At 43.3% G+C, this 14,841-nt stretch overlaps 2 protein-coding genes across 6 annotated transcripts in view; both read right to left on the bottom strand.

The window, feature by feature from the left end:
- Nucleotides 1–79: 79 nt before the first annotated feature.
- On the bottom strand, nt 80–10,562 carry NRAS (NRAS proto-oncogene, GTPase). 2 transcript variants are annotated; one of them, XR_014793316.1, is made up of 8 exons: nt 10,427–10,562; nt 9,946–10,070; nt 7,393–7,571; nt 5,067–5,226; nt 4,190–4,313; nt 3,814–3,855; nt 3,374–3,711; nt 80–678 (listed from the first exon to the last, which is right to left on the bottom strand). XR_014793316.1 is itself a non-coding variant. In XM_084865654.1 (7 exons), the coding sequence occupies exons 2-5, from the start codon at nt 10,054–10,056 to the stop codon at nt 4,194–4,196; spliced, it is 570 nt and encodes a 189-aa protein (XP_084721780.1). In that variant the 5' UTR covers nt 10,057–10,070; nt 10,427–10,562; the 3' UTR covers nt 80–3,711; nt 3,814–3,855; nt 4,190–4,193. The 2 variants fall into 2 exon arrangements, 1 of the variants encoding a protein (XP_084721780.1); XM_084865654.1 differs by having other exon boundaries at nt 80–3,711.
- Nucleotides 10,563–10,668: 106 nt separating this feature from the next.
- Nucleotides 10,669–14,841, bottom strand: part of CSDE1 (cold shock domain containing E1) — a 34,707-nt gene continuing 30,534 nt past the window's right edge. For all 4 annotated transcript variants that reach the window (XM_084866187.1, XM_084866188.1, XM_084866189.1 and 1 more), the window contains 4 exons: nt 14,483–14,661; nt 13,491–13,654; nt 12,344–12,476; nt 10,669–11,964 (listed from right to left, as the gene is read on the bottom strand). In XM_084866187.1, coding sequence (XP_084722313.1) covers nt 11,917–11,964; nt 12,344–12,476; nt 13,491–13,654; nt 14,483–14,661 — 524 coding nt within the window. In that variant the 3' untranslated portion in view covers nt 10,669–11,916. The remainder of the gene's footprint in view (nt 11,965–12,343; nt 12,477–13,490; nt 13,655–14,482; nt 14,662–14,841) is intronic.

Here is a 14,841-nt window from a genome sequence, read left to right as displayed (position 1 = left end):
GTCTTCCAACACTGTCACGTTACAAAGTTTGAAATGAATATTAACTTTCAATAAAGGACTCAGTGGCGGGAAAAAGTGATAACTGAGCAAAGAACTTCCAGTTTTTATTTTTTAAACATTTGAAAAGAAACACATTCAACCAAACTTTTAAAAATTAGATGGATTAATTTACAATAAAATAGGCAACTGAAAACATCAGCCCTTCCATTTAGGGCCACGGAGGCCAAGAGTTGCCGTTTACACAGCAGGATTGCACAGTCAATCATTGACCTCTGTCTGATGGCACAGAAATATAAACGTCACACAACATCCATTGCGATCCCTTCCCTCCAGAGTAGAAGTCACACAGTTGCTTCTTAGGTCAGTACTCAGGCTTTTAAAAATCACCAGTTATTTATGAAATATATCTACAACTACTTTAATGACAACACTTTTCAAACAATTCTATAGGGAACACCTTCCAATCACTGTGGCACACCGGACTGCTTCAAGGAACAGCAAAGATGTCAAACAACGCACAAAGTTACAGTCCCTTGTTTATGAAAACAACCCAAATAAAACATTTCCCCGAATGAATAATCCTGTTTCTTGTAACCTGTTAGCAGAGATGAATTACAAGAAGCAGAGCGCACCATTTTTTTGGTTCTTTGTTGTAGCTGCCAGCTTAAGAGTTCATGACTGTAAATGTAAAACAGAATAGGATTATGCTCAACAATTCTGGAATGGGAAAAAAAACAAAATAGCTCTTTAAAGTGTTTCTCTATTCTTGGTTTCAAGTCAAGACAAAAAATTCACAGCAGGTTAAAGGACGATGCACAGACTAAACACGGGGCCCACTAAAATACATACTGAGAACAATTTTACCATTTCGCTCTAAAGTGAGAACTGTAACAAGTATGGTACTGTATTGCCACGTAACGTTATACAGTAAGCTGTTGGAGCAAATACAGCACTTAACAGGTCAGGCGTGGTAGCCTTGAGACAGAACATCCTATTTCACACTCTTGAACATGCAACCTTTAAAAAACAAAGTAATGTGTAATTTGCAACAGCTGGCCAGGCACTTAACTTGGGGAGAGAGACTTTCATATGTTGAGGTAAATTAGAATTGTTTTCAGCAATGACAAACATACTCTGAACACCACACTTTGTACCACACTAACTGAAGCTTTTCAGCATTGAACTGTAACTTTGTCACTCTACTGGGCCAAAATTCAAACCTAAATGTAACTTAAGAAGCTATTAAAAGAATATTTTCAAGTCTGGATTTTGGCCTCATTTAGAGACTTCTGTGCTTACAACATACTTGAGAATGGTAAGGAACATACAAGGGCTATGGGTACGAGCACCCCCAATCTGATATCCTTCCCCCTAAAGTGACATTAGAAAAAGAATCATACTGTCAGTAACATACACAAGAGGAAGAAGAGGGAGACAAGGACAAATGAGGGCAACTGAGGTGACAAGCCTCAGTCCAGCCTCAAGAAAAATGACAAAGTGCCTGTCTGGCCAGTGGTTGAGCCTTGACCTATGAACCAAGAAGTCACAGTTCAATTCCCAGTCAGGGCACATGCCTGGGTTCTGGCTCGGTCCCAAGTAAGGGACTTACAGGAGGCAGCCAACTGATGCTTCTCTCATCATTGATGTTTCTCTCTCTCCCTCACTCTCCCTTCCTCTCTGAAATCAATAAACATATGTCAGAAAAAGAAAAATGACAGAGCAACGCTCCGAAAGCAGCAGCAAGTTCCTGCTACCAGGTGTCCACGCGCTGTGAAAACTCAGGAGCCCGAGGAGCATGGCTCGCTGAGCTCATTAGGCTCTGGACACAGTACAGCTCTTCCTCTCTTCCACGTCAGTTCAAGGCAATGTGGAGTTTGCTTAATACGTGAAAATTCATGTTAGAAGACAGAGGACCTCAGTAAGTATTTACATATTGAAAGACCAGAGCAGAAAGTGACCATTTGGGAACTAGGCTTTTTATCAAGTTACCTAAGTCTATTTTTCATTAGAATTACCAAGATATTTGCAAATGGAAAAGCCAAGTTTCCCAAATCCTCAAAACTAACAATTCATTGTGGTTTCCATCCGTTCTTAAAGGAATTCTAATTCAATGGCTTCTTGCTCTGAGCACTCAGCTTCTGTTAGCTCCTATGCAGACTAACTCATCAACACCGCATCTAAAACTCTTTAAAATTTTAAAGGGAATTTTAAAACATTTGGATCGGAGGTACTCTCATTCTAAAAACATGATGACAAAAAACATTGGCTTCCTTTGGTCTCCAGGTGGCTCAGAGTCTGGACACTCTGTTTATGAAGACCACTGAGCTGCCCTTCCTCGGGGTACCCAGCCTTTCCCGTCATGAGAAAGGGCTTGTGTGACCTGACCTTCGCGTGCCCTGCAGGGTGAGAGCATGCATTCGGCCACCCACCAGCCGGGGTTACTGGTGCCGGGAGCAGACGTGGAAGAGCTGCCCCCTCTGTGATGCTAACGGGCTTGCTCAGGTTTGAAGCGGGGATCCTGGTCCATTTAGCACCATCTTTACTCAACTGAAATAATGACTCAAACTGCAGTCGCTGTGGGTGAGGGACGGAGGGTGGGGTGAAAAGGTGACCGAGGGCCGTTCTATACATCACTAAGATACCAAGCTATGTAATGAAAATGTGTCTGTTAATATATTATGTCTGAGGCTTGAAAATCATTGCTCACAATATTAAATAAAACAGCATCAAACGTTTACAATTTTGCACATCTGCAAATGTAGAGCTTTCTGATAGAGCCCAGATTTAAATACAAACGGAAGTTCATCGAACATCAGGTTACCAGTAAGCTAGAAGAAACAAATTACATACATTTCATAGTTAGTAACCTACAAAGAAAAGCGGAGCACAGGTAAAAAACAAGTGAAATATAATTGTTTCCAGTTTCATCTTTCTCTTGGGAGAACCTAAAAACAGGTCAAAGCCAACTTCATGTAGGTTACAAAGTGGCATCTGCTACTGTATCGGCACATCTTTTCCTCAAAGGCAGGCAGTTCACAGACATAACTCAGACATTCATTTGCACGTGTAATGGTTTTTGAAACATCCACTCCACTGAAGTATACAAACCATTTCTAGGAAAAAGGCACTTCATTGTGAAAGTTAAATTTAACTGCATGAAAGTCGAGAAGAGCAGGAGACTCCAAAGTCTGTATTCACCTTTGTATTTACGAATACAGAGCAGATGCCAGTTTATAGAGTATAGCCGATAACATTATAAACAAACCAAACACCCACATTAACTATAATCTCAGCAAAACAGAAATTTCTGACATTTCCCCCCAAAAGCAATAGAGTTCCAAGTTCAAGAGTAAAAAGAAAAAAAGATAATCACCAGCAGTTGCTACATTAGAGCTCAAGACCTTGTTTTCTAGAGAATTTCATGTCTACAGTTTGGTTCTCTGTTTCAGAGCATGAGTTGCTTTTCAGATGTAAAACCTGGGGTGGCAGAAGTGTCGGGGAGAACCCAGAGTGGAAGATATTGGGGAGTAACAAGAGGTTCGCTTCTCTGGCCAGACAACCGAGGGAGGAGGTAGTTACTCTGAGACCTCGGAGGGAGAACGTGGGACTGATCTAGCGAGAGGCGGGAAGAGCAGAGCTTCTCTGAGACTGAGATGGCAACAGGAATACTGGTTTCTCCTCCAGGAAGTCAGGACCAGGGCGTCAGTGCAGCTGAAACGAGACGGGACGTGCGTGTAAATGTCACCAGAGAGTGCAAGAAACACAAGGTGAAGACATCAGTATGAATGACAAGCCATTCCAAACGGGTCCTACCTGGACAGCGGCTCTTTTCTGATGCTAGAACTTTCCAAGTATCTATAAGAAAAGAAGACACACCGAGTCATTATCATCTAGTTTTAATGTAGTGATTCCTCAAACTCCTGGTCAGTGCCAAGAATGTGGTATTCATACATTTCATAAATAACGTCTTCGAATTTTTAACATTATTGACAACGGAACCATGTCTGTAAAATAATGTTTAAAAAACAGGTTAAACCTCAATATTCTCAGGAAGGGCATCGTAAGGAAAACATTTCCTAGTTGTGAGAAATTAGCAGGTAAACGACGACATAAAAGGTAATAGCAATGCTCCTGCCCACCTCCTCCCTGCCTCCCGGTGTGTCATTCTGCCCCGAGCCCACGTGCTCACCTTGTTACATCACCGCACAGGGCAGCCCCATGCAGCCTTGGGTCCCGTCATCGCTGCTGTTGAGTTTTTTCATCCGGTACTGACGGATTTCTCTCACCAGTGTGTAAAAGGCATCTTCAACACCCTGTAAGAGAAAACAAAAAGACAGCCTAAAGGACACAATCCAAGGTGTGAACTCTCTCTCACTGCTTTATGTGAATTTAGAATTCCAATTATTAAATCGTAAGCTGATAAAATAGGGTGGAGTAGAAAGAGGACACTGAACTTAGCATTTCTACTGAATCACATTAAGAGGCTGATATACAAATGGCACATTTTGCAAAAATAGCATGTAAAGATTCCATTCAGAAGAACTTAAACCCTAAACAGCGGCTGGTGTTGCTGGAGAAAAGACGAATGCTTATGAATATCTTTAATCAAAGGTCTTCATTTTAGTGCTATGTGTGCAAGTTAAAATGTAGGAGTATAAATGTCACACCGGGATACTAACAAGTTCATTTTGGGTTTAAAGCGAAGATGAAAATAGAACACTATTAAAAATCTGTAACAGCCCTAACCGGTTTGGCTCAGTGGATAGAGCGTCAGCCTGCAGACTCAAGGGTCCCAGGTTCGATTCTGGTCAAGGGCATGTACCTTGGTTGCGGGCACATCCCCAGTAGGGGTTGTGCAGGAGGCAGCTGATAGATGTTTCTCTCTCATCAATGTTTTTAACTCTCTATCCCTCTTCTTTCCTTTCTGAAAAAATCAATAAAATATATTTTAAAAAATAAAATCTGTAGCAACAAAGAATGTGGATCTCTTCTCTAGCAAACAGTCCATCAATCCAACTTTTCTGCCTTCAGCAAACCCTTGCCTGGAGCTGGAAGCTGTGCTCTACCTGTCTGGTCTTGGCTGAGGTCTCGATGAATGGAATCCCGTAACTCTTGGCCAGTTCATGGGCTTGTTTTGTGTCCACTGTCCTTGTTGGTAAGTCACACTTGTTTCCCACGAGCACCATCGGAACATCATCGGAGTCCTTCACTCGCTTAATCTGTTCCCTGAAAAAAAGGAATATGTTGTCAGAATAAGCCTTTGGAAGGAATGAACAGCTAGAGCAAAAGAAACCTAACAAGTGTTATCTAGCCTACTAGCTTCTAGTAATGAAGTTTCACTTTTATCCAGTCTACTAGCTTCTAGTAGTGAGTTTCATTCCCCGGACTCCCTCCTATTTATAGAAGACCTTACATAAAGAGACTGGTTTAGGCCTGATTCAGCAGCCACAGGAAAGCCAAGTGCCAGTTCCACTTCTAGTGGGAATGGATGGTTAGTCTACATTGACATGTCCGTATTAGGCTCCTTGATTCTCCAGAACTTGGCACTGGATTTAACTGGCAACTCCGAATTGCACTCTAGATTACGGTCCGAAGTGCACAAAGTCAAGTTCACTGCCTCTTAACTTCTTAAGGTTCCCTTGAGAGTGATGGTATTTAATGGAAGACAGTCTACCCATTTCTCTAAATGGGTGGTGTCCAGATATTTCCCTCCAACAAAACTATAGCTGAGAGTCAAGATATTATAGAAAACACCAGAACTGCTCTTAGGAAAGGTTCTGGAATTCCCAACTGACAGCACTTCCTTCAGTGACATCTGACACCGAGCCGTTAGGAAATGAATGCTCCATATTCTCTTGACCAACCCTGTCCAGTGACTTCTTACCATGACGGGAATGTTCTACACCTGTCATGCCCACCATATCCACTAGTCCATGTAGTACCGAACACTGAGTTGGTGGGTACTATGGCCACGGAACTGATTTTTCCATTTAATTTTAGTTAACTGAAATAACCACACACTGCACAGCACTGCTTTAGACTCTGCGCTTGGATGCCATACAAAGCCATGCACCTGACATGCACGATGGGGGGTAACGGCAGGAGCCTATGCTAAGGGATACTGTAAGACAGCCTAAAAAGAAAAATAACTTCTGGAAATTCAGCCAATATAGGTGCTTGTTAGGTACCGCTATTATTTCCAGAGGAAGTAGAAGACAGGGAGCAGGGTTAGGAGAAAGAAGCCCCGAACTCGGTTTGGGACTGGTGTGTTTCCGTGAGCAGACTTCTTCACAGACAGGGCAGAAGCCAGGACACTTGCACAGGCTTTCCTATGTGTGCAACACTGTTCTGAATGACTTAATGTTTATTCATTCATTCATTCAATTTTCACAACTCTTGCAGATATAATAATTCCATATTATAGGTAAGGACAGAGATTTAGTAGTTTGCCCCAAAGTCTCATGGCTAATAGATGATGGAGCCAAGTTTCAACCCAGGCATCTATATTCTTCACCATTACATTATTCTGCTCAAAGAATACGGAGTGCCCAGCTGGGGTGGCTCAGTGGTTGAGTGTCCACCCATGAACCAAGAGGTCCCGGTTTGATTCCAGGTCAGGGCACATGCCTGGGTTGCGGGCTCTATCCCAGTGTGGGGTACGCAGGACGTAGCCAATCAATGTGTCTCTCTCGTCAATGTTTCTCTCTCTCTCTCTCTCCGTCTCTGAAATCAATAAAAAACAAAATACAAAACATTTTTTTTTTTTTTTTTAAATTAATAACATGGAGCTAAGAAAAGGCGCCTTAAGAGTTTTTTGTTCCTGGCTCTGCTACTAGTAACAGTTAAGACTCCAAAAACCTACTAAACTACCTTCTGAACCCTATTTCTGATTCTGTAAAATCAGAATGTTGTTTTCATTTTTATGGTCCAATTGAGCTTTGAAACTTGATGGTTTTACAGAGAAAGACAATCTTTACACACCTTTGCCCCAGCTTTCCTCTTAGCTTCTGCCCATCTTTTTTCTTCCTTTCATGATCTCTGTTACTTCCTGAACAATGTTTCTCAGGCATCTTCCTCTCTGAAATTCCTCTGTGATTGACTAACACCTCTGGCTTGGAATCACTCCCACTAGGAAGCTTCCCTGATGCACTATCACACATTCTAGCCACGGCATAGAATAACATAACATAAATTCCAGCATGAACTTGCAGCAATAACCCTAGATTCTCAATGTCAAACAAACGAAAACCAACTCTTCTTGCAATGAAAAAAGCTGCATCTTTCCTAGTGTGGCATCCTCACACACAACCCCGCCCCCTACAACAAAGCTTCAGAACAAAGCTTAGAGCTCATCCCTTCAGAAAAGAAATAAGTAAATAACGCCCATCGCACCTGTAGAGGTTAATGTCTGCAAACGACTTGCTGTTGTTGATGGCGAACACACAGAGGAAGCCCTCTCCGGTCCTCATGTACTGGTCCCGCATGGCGCTGTACTCCTCCTGCCCAGCCGTGTCCAGGATGTCCAACAGGCAGGTCTCCCCGTCAATCACCACCTGCTTTCGGTAAGAATCCTGGGGGGGAGGGGAGAGGGAGATTCTACTTTTACTAAAAATCACAGGAAATGCAATGCCACCGCCAAGGTTAAAAAAGCTCCTGCCCAAGTCCATTTCTCTCTGGTTTGTCCCTCACACTGCTAATATACAATCACCAACAAAATACTTAATGTCTTCCAGATCCTGTCAGCCTGCAGAAAGGAAAATGTGCATGCTCAGTGGCTGGAAAAGGTGAACAAATGTGGTCATTCCAAAGGCAGCTCTCCTGCAGTTAGACTAGGGCGTGGTCAGCAAACCGCGGCTCGCGAGGCACATGCGGCTCTTTGGCCCCTTGAGTGTGGCTCTTCCACAAAACACACGGCCTGGGTGAGTCTGTGTTGAAGAAGTAGCGTTAGAAGAAGTTTAAGTTTAAAAAATTTGGCTCTCCAAAGAAATTTCAATCATTGTACTGTTGATATTTGGCTCTGTGGACTGATGGGTTTGCCGACCGCTGAACTAGTGTTAATCACAGTGCATTTCACGAAGGTGTGCACTGAACATTTCTTATTTGAGTTGTTTATTGTACATTTACAATTCTAAACATACCTCCACCAATTTATAACTTGGCCCTGGTCACAGTGCCTCGTGTGTTTACGACTAAACACAAATAGTTTTTATTTCAAACAAGGTCATATACCAAATTTTTCCCCCCTCATCATGACATATTGTACCTTTGGGAAATAATCCTCAAATCAATTTCCTAAAGGTTACAAACAAGATAGAGATATAATTCATTCCTTAAGTAGATCACATAAAAACATACTTTCAATTGGGCTCGAAGGCAGAGAAAAACAATTCAACCTCATTTCCCAGCCCATTCATTAGCTAGTTCCTCTGTACCTCACTTTATTGCAGGACTGTACTTTCAAATTAAATAAAATTTCCATCACCAAAATTTCTTAGTGCATGAACATAGTGAAGTGTCTGTTCTAAGATGAATAAGACAAAAATTATGAAGATAGGTTTCAGTCAAACTATTCTCTGATAACAGAAGTCAGGGGAAGGGTTATCGCCTGCAGGGTAAGAGAGTTCACTGACCGCAAAGGGCATTGAGAGCTCCCTGGGGCATAGGAAATAGTATATTTTTCAATCTGAGTGGCGGTTATTATGTAAGTATAGACATGTTTAAAAAGTCACTGGGTTGTAGATATAACATTTATGTATTTTACTCTATGTAAGTTACCCAGCAATAACTAAAGCTCTGAAAAATATTAAAAGGTTCTAACTATTAACACTGACGCTGTTAAGCCTAAAATAAAGTTCTGCAAAGAACTCATGAATAATTTTTAATAAGGCTACATTAGAGTTAGCTTGCATTCAACACCCAGTGCCTGAGTGGCAGGAAGACCAGGTGTGGATTAAAATACAATAATCTCTTGAGTTACACATTTCTAAATCGAATAAAATTACAAGGCCCTTCACTGAAAGGGTTTATTTTGCCACTCATGGAAGACAATCTTTAACGTGAACTGCCACAAAAACAACAGGCTCTTTAAGTAAGTACTATTTATCCGGTGCTTTACCATTCACAAAAAATTCAAACACATTTGACTTTTCACTTCATCTCTGTGTGGTAGGCAGGCCAAGCTTACAGTAATTTACAGATGAAGAAAATGAGGCTGAGGGCGAGGAAGTGATTTGCTCATCATCACATAACTAAACAAAATGCAAATAGGGACTGAAATCCTAAGCACAGGGACTCAAATGTTCTTTCTACTCCAACCCGCAGTCTTGGCTGCTTCAATGAGCTAAAAAATTAAAATTGCAGAACAACCAGATCTCTGAATCCTTGATCTCCATCCTGCTATATTATTCAGTTAGTCACTCTACCTATGGCCTGTGCTGCTTTTAAAATAGAGTTGTCGCCCTGGCCAGTTTGGCTCAGTGGATAGAGCGTCAGCCAGCAGACTGAAGGGTCCAGGGTTCGATTCCGGTCAGGGGCATGTACCTTGGTTGCGGGCACATCCCCGGTAGGGGGTGTGCAGGAGGCAGCTGATCGATGTTTCTCTCTCATAGATGTTTCCAGCTCTCTACCCCTCTCCCTTTCTCCTGTGAAAAAAATTAAAATATTAAATAAAAATATAGAGTTGTCACATAAGAAGAATCGAAATGAGTTCAACTCGCGCAAATGAGCTTTCAAGTTTACGGACGTGTTAAAACTGTAACTTTTTAGAAAATCTTCAGCAGCTTATAAAAACGAACTCTTCTCCACAGACATGGAAAGCTTTCCTGGTCGTATTCCTGGACGCAGTCCCCACAGTCACCTCCCCCTTTCTTCCTCGCTGTCCCCGCGCTGGAGGGTGAGGGCGAGGTGGCCGGAAGGGAGGGACGAACGGGGCCTGCGCCGCCTCACCTCGATGGTGGGATCATATTCGTCCACAAAGTGGTTCTGGATGAGCTGGATGGTCAGCGCGCTTTTCCCCACTCCGCCTGCTCCGACCACCACCAGTTTGTACTCGGTCATTGCACAGCGAGGACCTGCGGGAGGGAGCGGCGGCGGTGAACGGCCCTCAGCGCTCTCTCATCGACGGCGGCCGGGCCGGGGCTGGACGGGCGCCGGCGCCCAGGCTCCGGGGGCTCCGGATGCCGGTCAGTCCCGCCGCCCCACCTCCCTCCTGTGTCCGCCCGGCCCGCCCTCGGCCTGAGGTGAAGGAGCCTCCCCGCTCCGCCCGCCCGGCTCCTCAGCACCCCTTCCTGCCGGCTCCCACCTGGCTCCGGGGGGCTCCCCAGGGCTCCGCACCGGACCCCCGCCCGGGCCTTTGTCTCCCGCCCGCAGACCCGCTCCTTTCCGCCCGGAACCAGCCGCCTCAGCGCCCGCCCCGCGCCGGCCTCACCTCCTGCCCCGGCGCCTCCGCTGCGGACGGGCTCGGAATCGCCACGGGGAGAAATGCTGGAGACCCCGGAACCGCCATGAACAGCCCCCACCAGGGAGCGGCACTTCCGGCCCCGCCCGCGACGTCATCAGCCGGCGCCCCGGGCGCCCGAGGGCCCGCCCCAGCCACGTGGCCTCCGGCTGCTGGCCACGCCCCGCCCGCCCCGCCCCGCCGGACACTGCAATAATGAAAGCGCTGGGTGCTGGTGTCTCAAAAATCAGTAAAACTTTATTCGCTTCCATTCTTTCGCCATTAACAGAAAACCGGAGAAAGCAAGTGTTGTGTGTTTACAAAGAGAAATGGCCTCTGTACCCAGAGAAGATCAGAACCTCAATGACAACGGGGAAGATAAAGCGCCCTCCCCCATCCCCTGAGCTGACCCATGTCACCTTAGACAAAGCTTTCAGTCCGCCGGCCAGGGGCCCTGCGTGTGGCCAATTCAAGAAGAGGGCCCAGCAGTCAGACCAATCCGTTCCCGTGATAAAAAGGTGAACAGAAGCTACACCGAGGGTCAAGTGCCTGCATGTGACAGGACACAGGAACCGGGCGGCTACTTACAAAAAAAAACCAAGATTCGTTTCAGGCACAATTTTTTTTATTTTTTTGTTTGTTTTGTTTTAAATCAGTAAAAGAAACTGGGTCCTAGAAGCTGCAGTGATCTAAGCAGCAGCAAGTTTGTGCATTCGTCGTTTAAATACGTTTAAATTATCACACTGCTGGCACACCTCATTTGCATGAAATTCTGCACCATTCATACTAATTGTGGTAAATTAACCCCCCACCCCATCCCAGGGGGAAAAAAAAAAACTACTTTGGAAGATAATTTTCATTGAAATCTACCCAAAATTCGTTTAAGTGGACCGTGACAAGATTATAAATGATATGAAAAATAACATTTGAACATTTGGCCATCAACTTAAGAAAATCATTTGCCTATACAAATTTTTAAATTTTTTAAATATAGTCTACCCTCATATGGTCCTCAGAATTAAAGCATAATGAACAGGAAAGAAAAGGAAAAGAATGCAACTGAGTGCTAAGGCAGGACATCTTGCCAGAAGTAATGAAGGTAGAATATATGCTAAATATCAAGTGCAGAATTTCATACAGCCAACAAGGTAACAGTCTATATTGTTCACTTACACGGGCGAAGTAGATTTTGCAATTACCAGTTGCGTTAAATGCACCAAATAAAGCTCCTAAAATTGATACTACAAGGCGCCACCTTAAGTTTTCCAGGCTGCAACTGTGCATAATTTTAAAATGGTTTTCTTAAATTTATTTATTTTTTTTAAACATAACATGAGGAAGGTGTTAAAACTGGTGTAATAGCTCAATAGAATAAGTATTCCAGATTTTGGGGAGGGATGAAGAGGGAGATATTCAGAACCCTTCACCAGAATCCCCCCAACTTGATCACTGTGGATGAACGGTGTGCTTCGTGAATGTGGTTAATCAATGACACCAGCCTGACGGATCTTTCTTTCCACACCAAATCCCTGTGAGAAATAAAATAGCAGTTAATGACCTGAGAGTATGACAGTCACAGCATTCACAATCCCAAAGTGACTGTGAATCAAAGCATTACTTTTAATCATCTTAACCACTACCAGCTTTTTCCCAGAGGAAATCTTACATAGTAAGCCCTCCTACAACTATGTTCAAAGTATCAGGAAAACAGAGAAACGTGCTTCTTACTGGTAAGCAACCATTATGTTGGGGACTGAACCAATATGTAGGGAAGGGGTCCTAACTAGTTATAAGCAACACTAACGCTCCGTAAGCGCTCCGAGATATGTACAATAGGACCTCAGCTATCATACTGGTTTGTCACATCACAACCTTCCCTCCCCCAAACCCCGTACGCCCTCCTCATACCATTGAGTTGTCTGGTCCCCTTGGCTGGCGGAGAACCATTAGGCGAGGAGCACTGGCATCGTCCAGAGTGATGTTCTTCAAGCGATTGACCAACCGATCAGGTCTTGGAGCTGCAACGGCCTTGGGGCCCTCGCTGTAAGCAAGACAAGAAGTGAGAAGCAGCAGCACGTGGTGGGAAGAAACAAGTACTACAGAGTGTATTTCCCACCTAACTACCCAAGTGACTCAGTTTTAATGAGGGGGACTCTTGCCTCATTTAGCTAGCTAGCTAGCAAGACAGGACAGACAAGTTTGTTTATGTTTTTATTCCCAACGCAAGGTTTATTCCTGCAGAAGAGCTGGAAGAATCATTTGGGTGACGATCATCCCTAGACTGGTCTGCATCCAGAAAGACCAGTTTTGCAGACATAAAACAAGGTAGTGGATGTGAAAAACCTTAGAAGAGTTACATATAAAGAAATATTTCCAGACTCCCAGCTTCTAGCATGGTAACAATGTTATTAAAAAATAAGCAGGGAAACACACACACAAAACAACAACAAAAAAACAAAAACAAAAAACAGAGCCAGAACTGCTAATCTATAAAATTAGACTTTTAAGCACCGTATAACCCAGAAATGGCTTAATGGAAAAAACAAACAAACAAAAAGCTAAGCAGAATCCTTTAAGAACAAGGACTACATCTTCATTTTATTTTTATTTTTATTTCCTAATATATTTTTATTGATTTTTTACGGATAGGAAGGGAGAGGGATAGAGTTAGAAACATCCATCAGTTGCCTCCTGCACACCCCCTATTGGGGATGTGCCCGCAACCAAGGTACATGCCCTTGACTGGAATAGAACCTGGGACCCTTCAGTCTGCAGGCTGACACTCTATCCACTGAGCCAAACTGGTTAGGACATACATCATCATTTTATATTAAGATTTATTATATAGCAAGTGTCTAATTAATATTCCACTGGGCCAGATTTATGCAACTAAAAGTTTACACAATGAAGACTAGAGGTAAAAGATACAAAGTACCAAGAAATTGAGACAAAGTGAAAGAGAATTAAGAAAAGCAGATAGAAAGGTGAAGAAATGGGATAATGCAGAGATTGCAAGTTGTCCAGGGAGGTTGCTAAACCAACAACAAACACTCACCAGACTCGCCAGACGTTACAAGCGCTGCACTTGCCGGTGCGCTGATTAAGAATCACTGAGAATTCCACCTCATCTCCAGCCTGCAGCTCAATGCCATCCTGAACTTCTTTCACATGGAAAAAGAGCTTCTTGCTATCCCCTACTTCATAGTTAATGAAGCCAAACTGAAATTTAAAAACAAAAACTCGCATCACAGGGGCAGAGTGCCTTCCTTTGAATGAGCACGATGGGTGAGCCTAACAGGAAGGCGCTTACAGACATGCATCAACACTGATGCTCCAGGTCAGCTGCCGGGGCTAGACCGGAACAGCATCATAAATCGGCAAAACTCACCAGGGCAGAAATACATACTAAACTCACCGCCATGACTATGACAGCCTGGCTAAAACAAACAGAAAGGTTGCCCTGTGCCTTCATATATGATATGAGCTAAATTTTTGAATAATGTAAAATCTTTAGTAAGCTGTTACATAAACATATACATTGTTTTGATCTCTTCCAAAATTAAGCATGGTTATAGTAGTATTATAAAAATCAACCACACAAAATACTTTATTTACAATACTGATATTTAAATGTCCTGGACTTAGAGGGGTTTTCTTGAGATCTCAGTGCCAGGAATAGTTTGCCCCAAGCTTATTCTATGAACACTTCTACACGTGGTTTCTTTCCTTGCATGGCTTACAAAAGAATCTCTGACCTTTAAATCTTTCTATTCTGACAATCTCACTCTAAGTTTATTTTCCTCATCAGGTAATGTTAGTTATCAATACCCCCCCCCCCTCAATATCACTATTCCCCCCATTCATGTAGTTTTCTTCTTCATGTCTATATAGGTTAGCTCAAATTATTGAAAAAGGGTAAAGTGGAATTAAAAACCAGATGAATGTTAATGGAATCTCTGTTGGCTGAAAAAATTTCAAGGTTTGGTTACTATTTGGTTACCAACGCATAACGGGATCCATTTCAGATCCAGAGACCCTGCCACTCACCTGGTCTTTCACACACTCCACTGTGGCCCTGCGCAGAGGTGTGATGTTGTAAGCCATCGTCTGTGCATTTTGGCCCAGGACACACAATTGGAATTTGACACTCTCCCCTTTCTGCAGGCAATCCCCTTTGTTGGCCATTCCAACTATGCCGAACGGATAGACCTCACCTTTCATGTCCCCTGTAGGGAGAAAAAGGTATAAAGACTAAAAGCTAATATTTCACAACAGCCTTCTGCTGATGATCCTATTAAATTTATAAAGGTTCAGAAAAATACTTTTTTTTACCCCTAAGATATTCTACTTTAAAAGCTTCAATGAAATCCTAAATACTACAATGAAAACAAACAAGAACTTGTAGC

This window comes from Pipistrellus hanaki, assembly GCF_964339955.1.
Source record: "Pipistrellus hanaki genome assembly, chromosome: 18".
Classification (NCBI taxonomy): Eukaryota; Metazoa; Chordata; class Mammalia; order Chiroptera; family Vespertilionidae; genus Pipistrellus; species Pipistrellus hanaki.
This window is presented reverse-complemented; position numbering and strand designations above follow the sequence as displayed.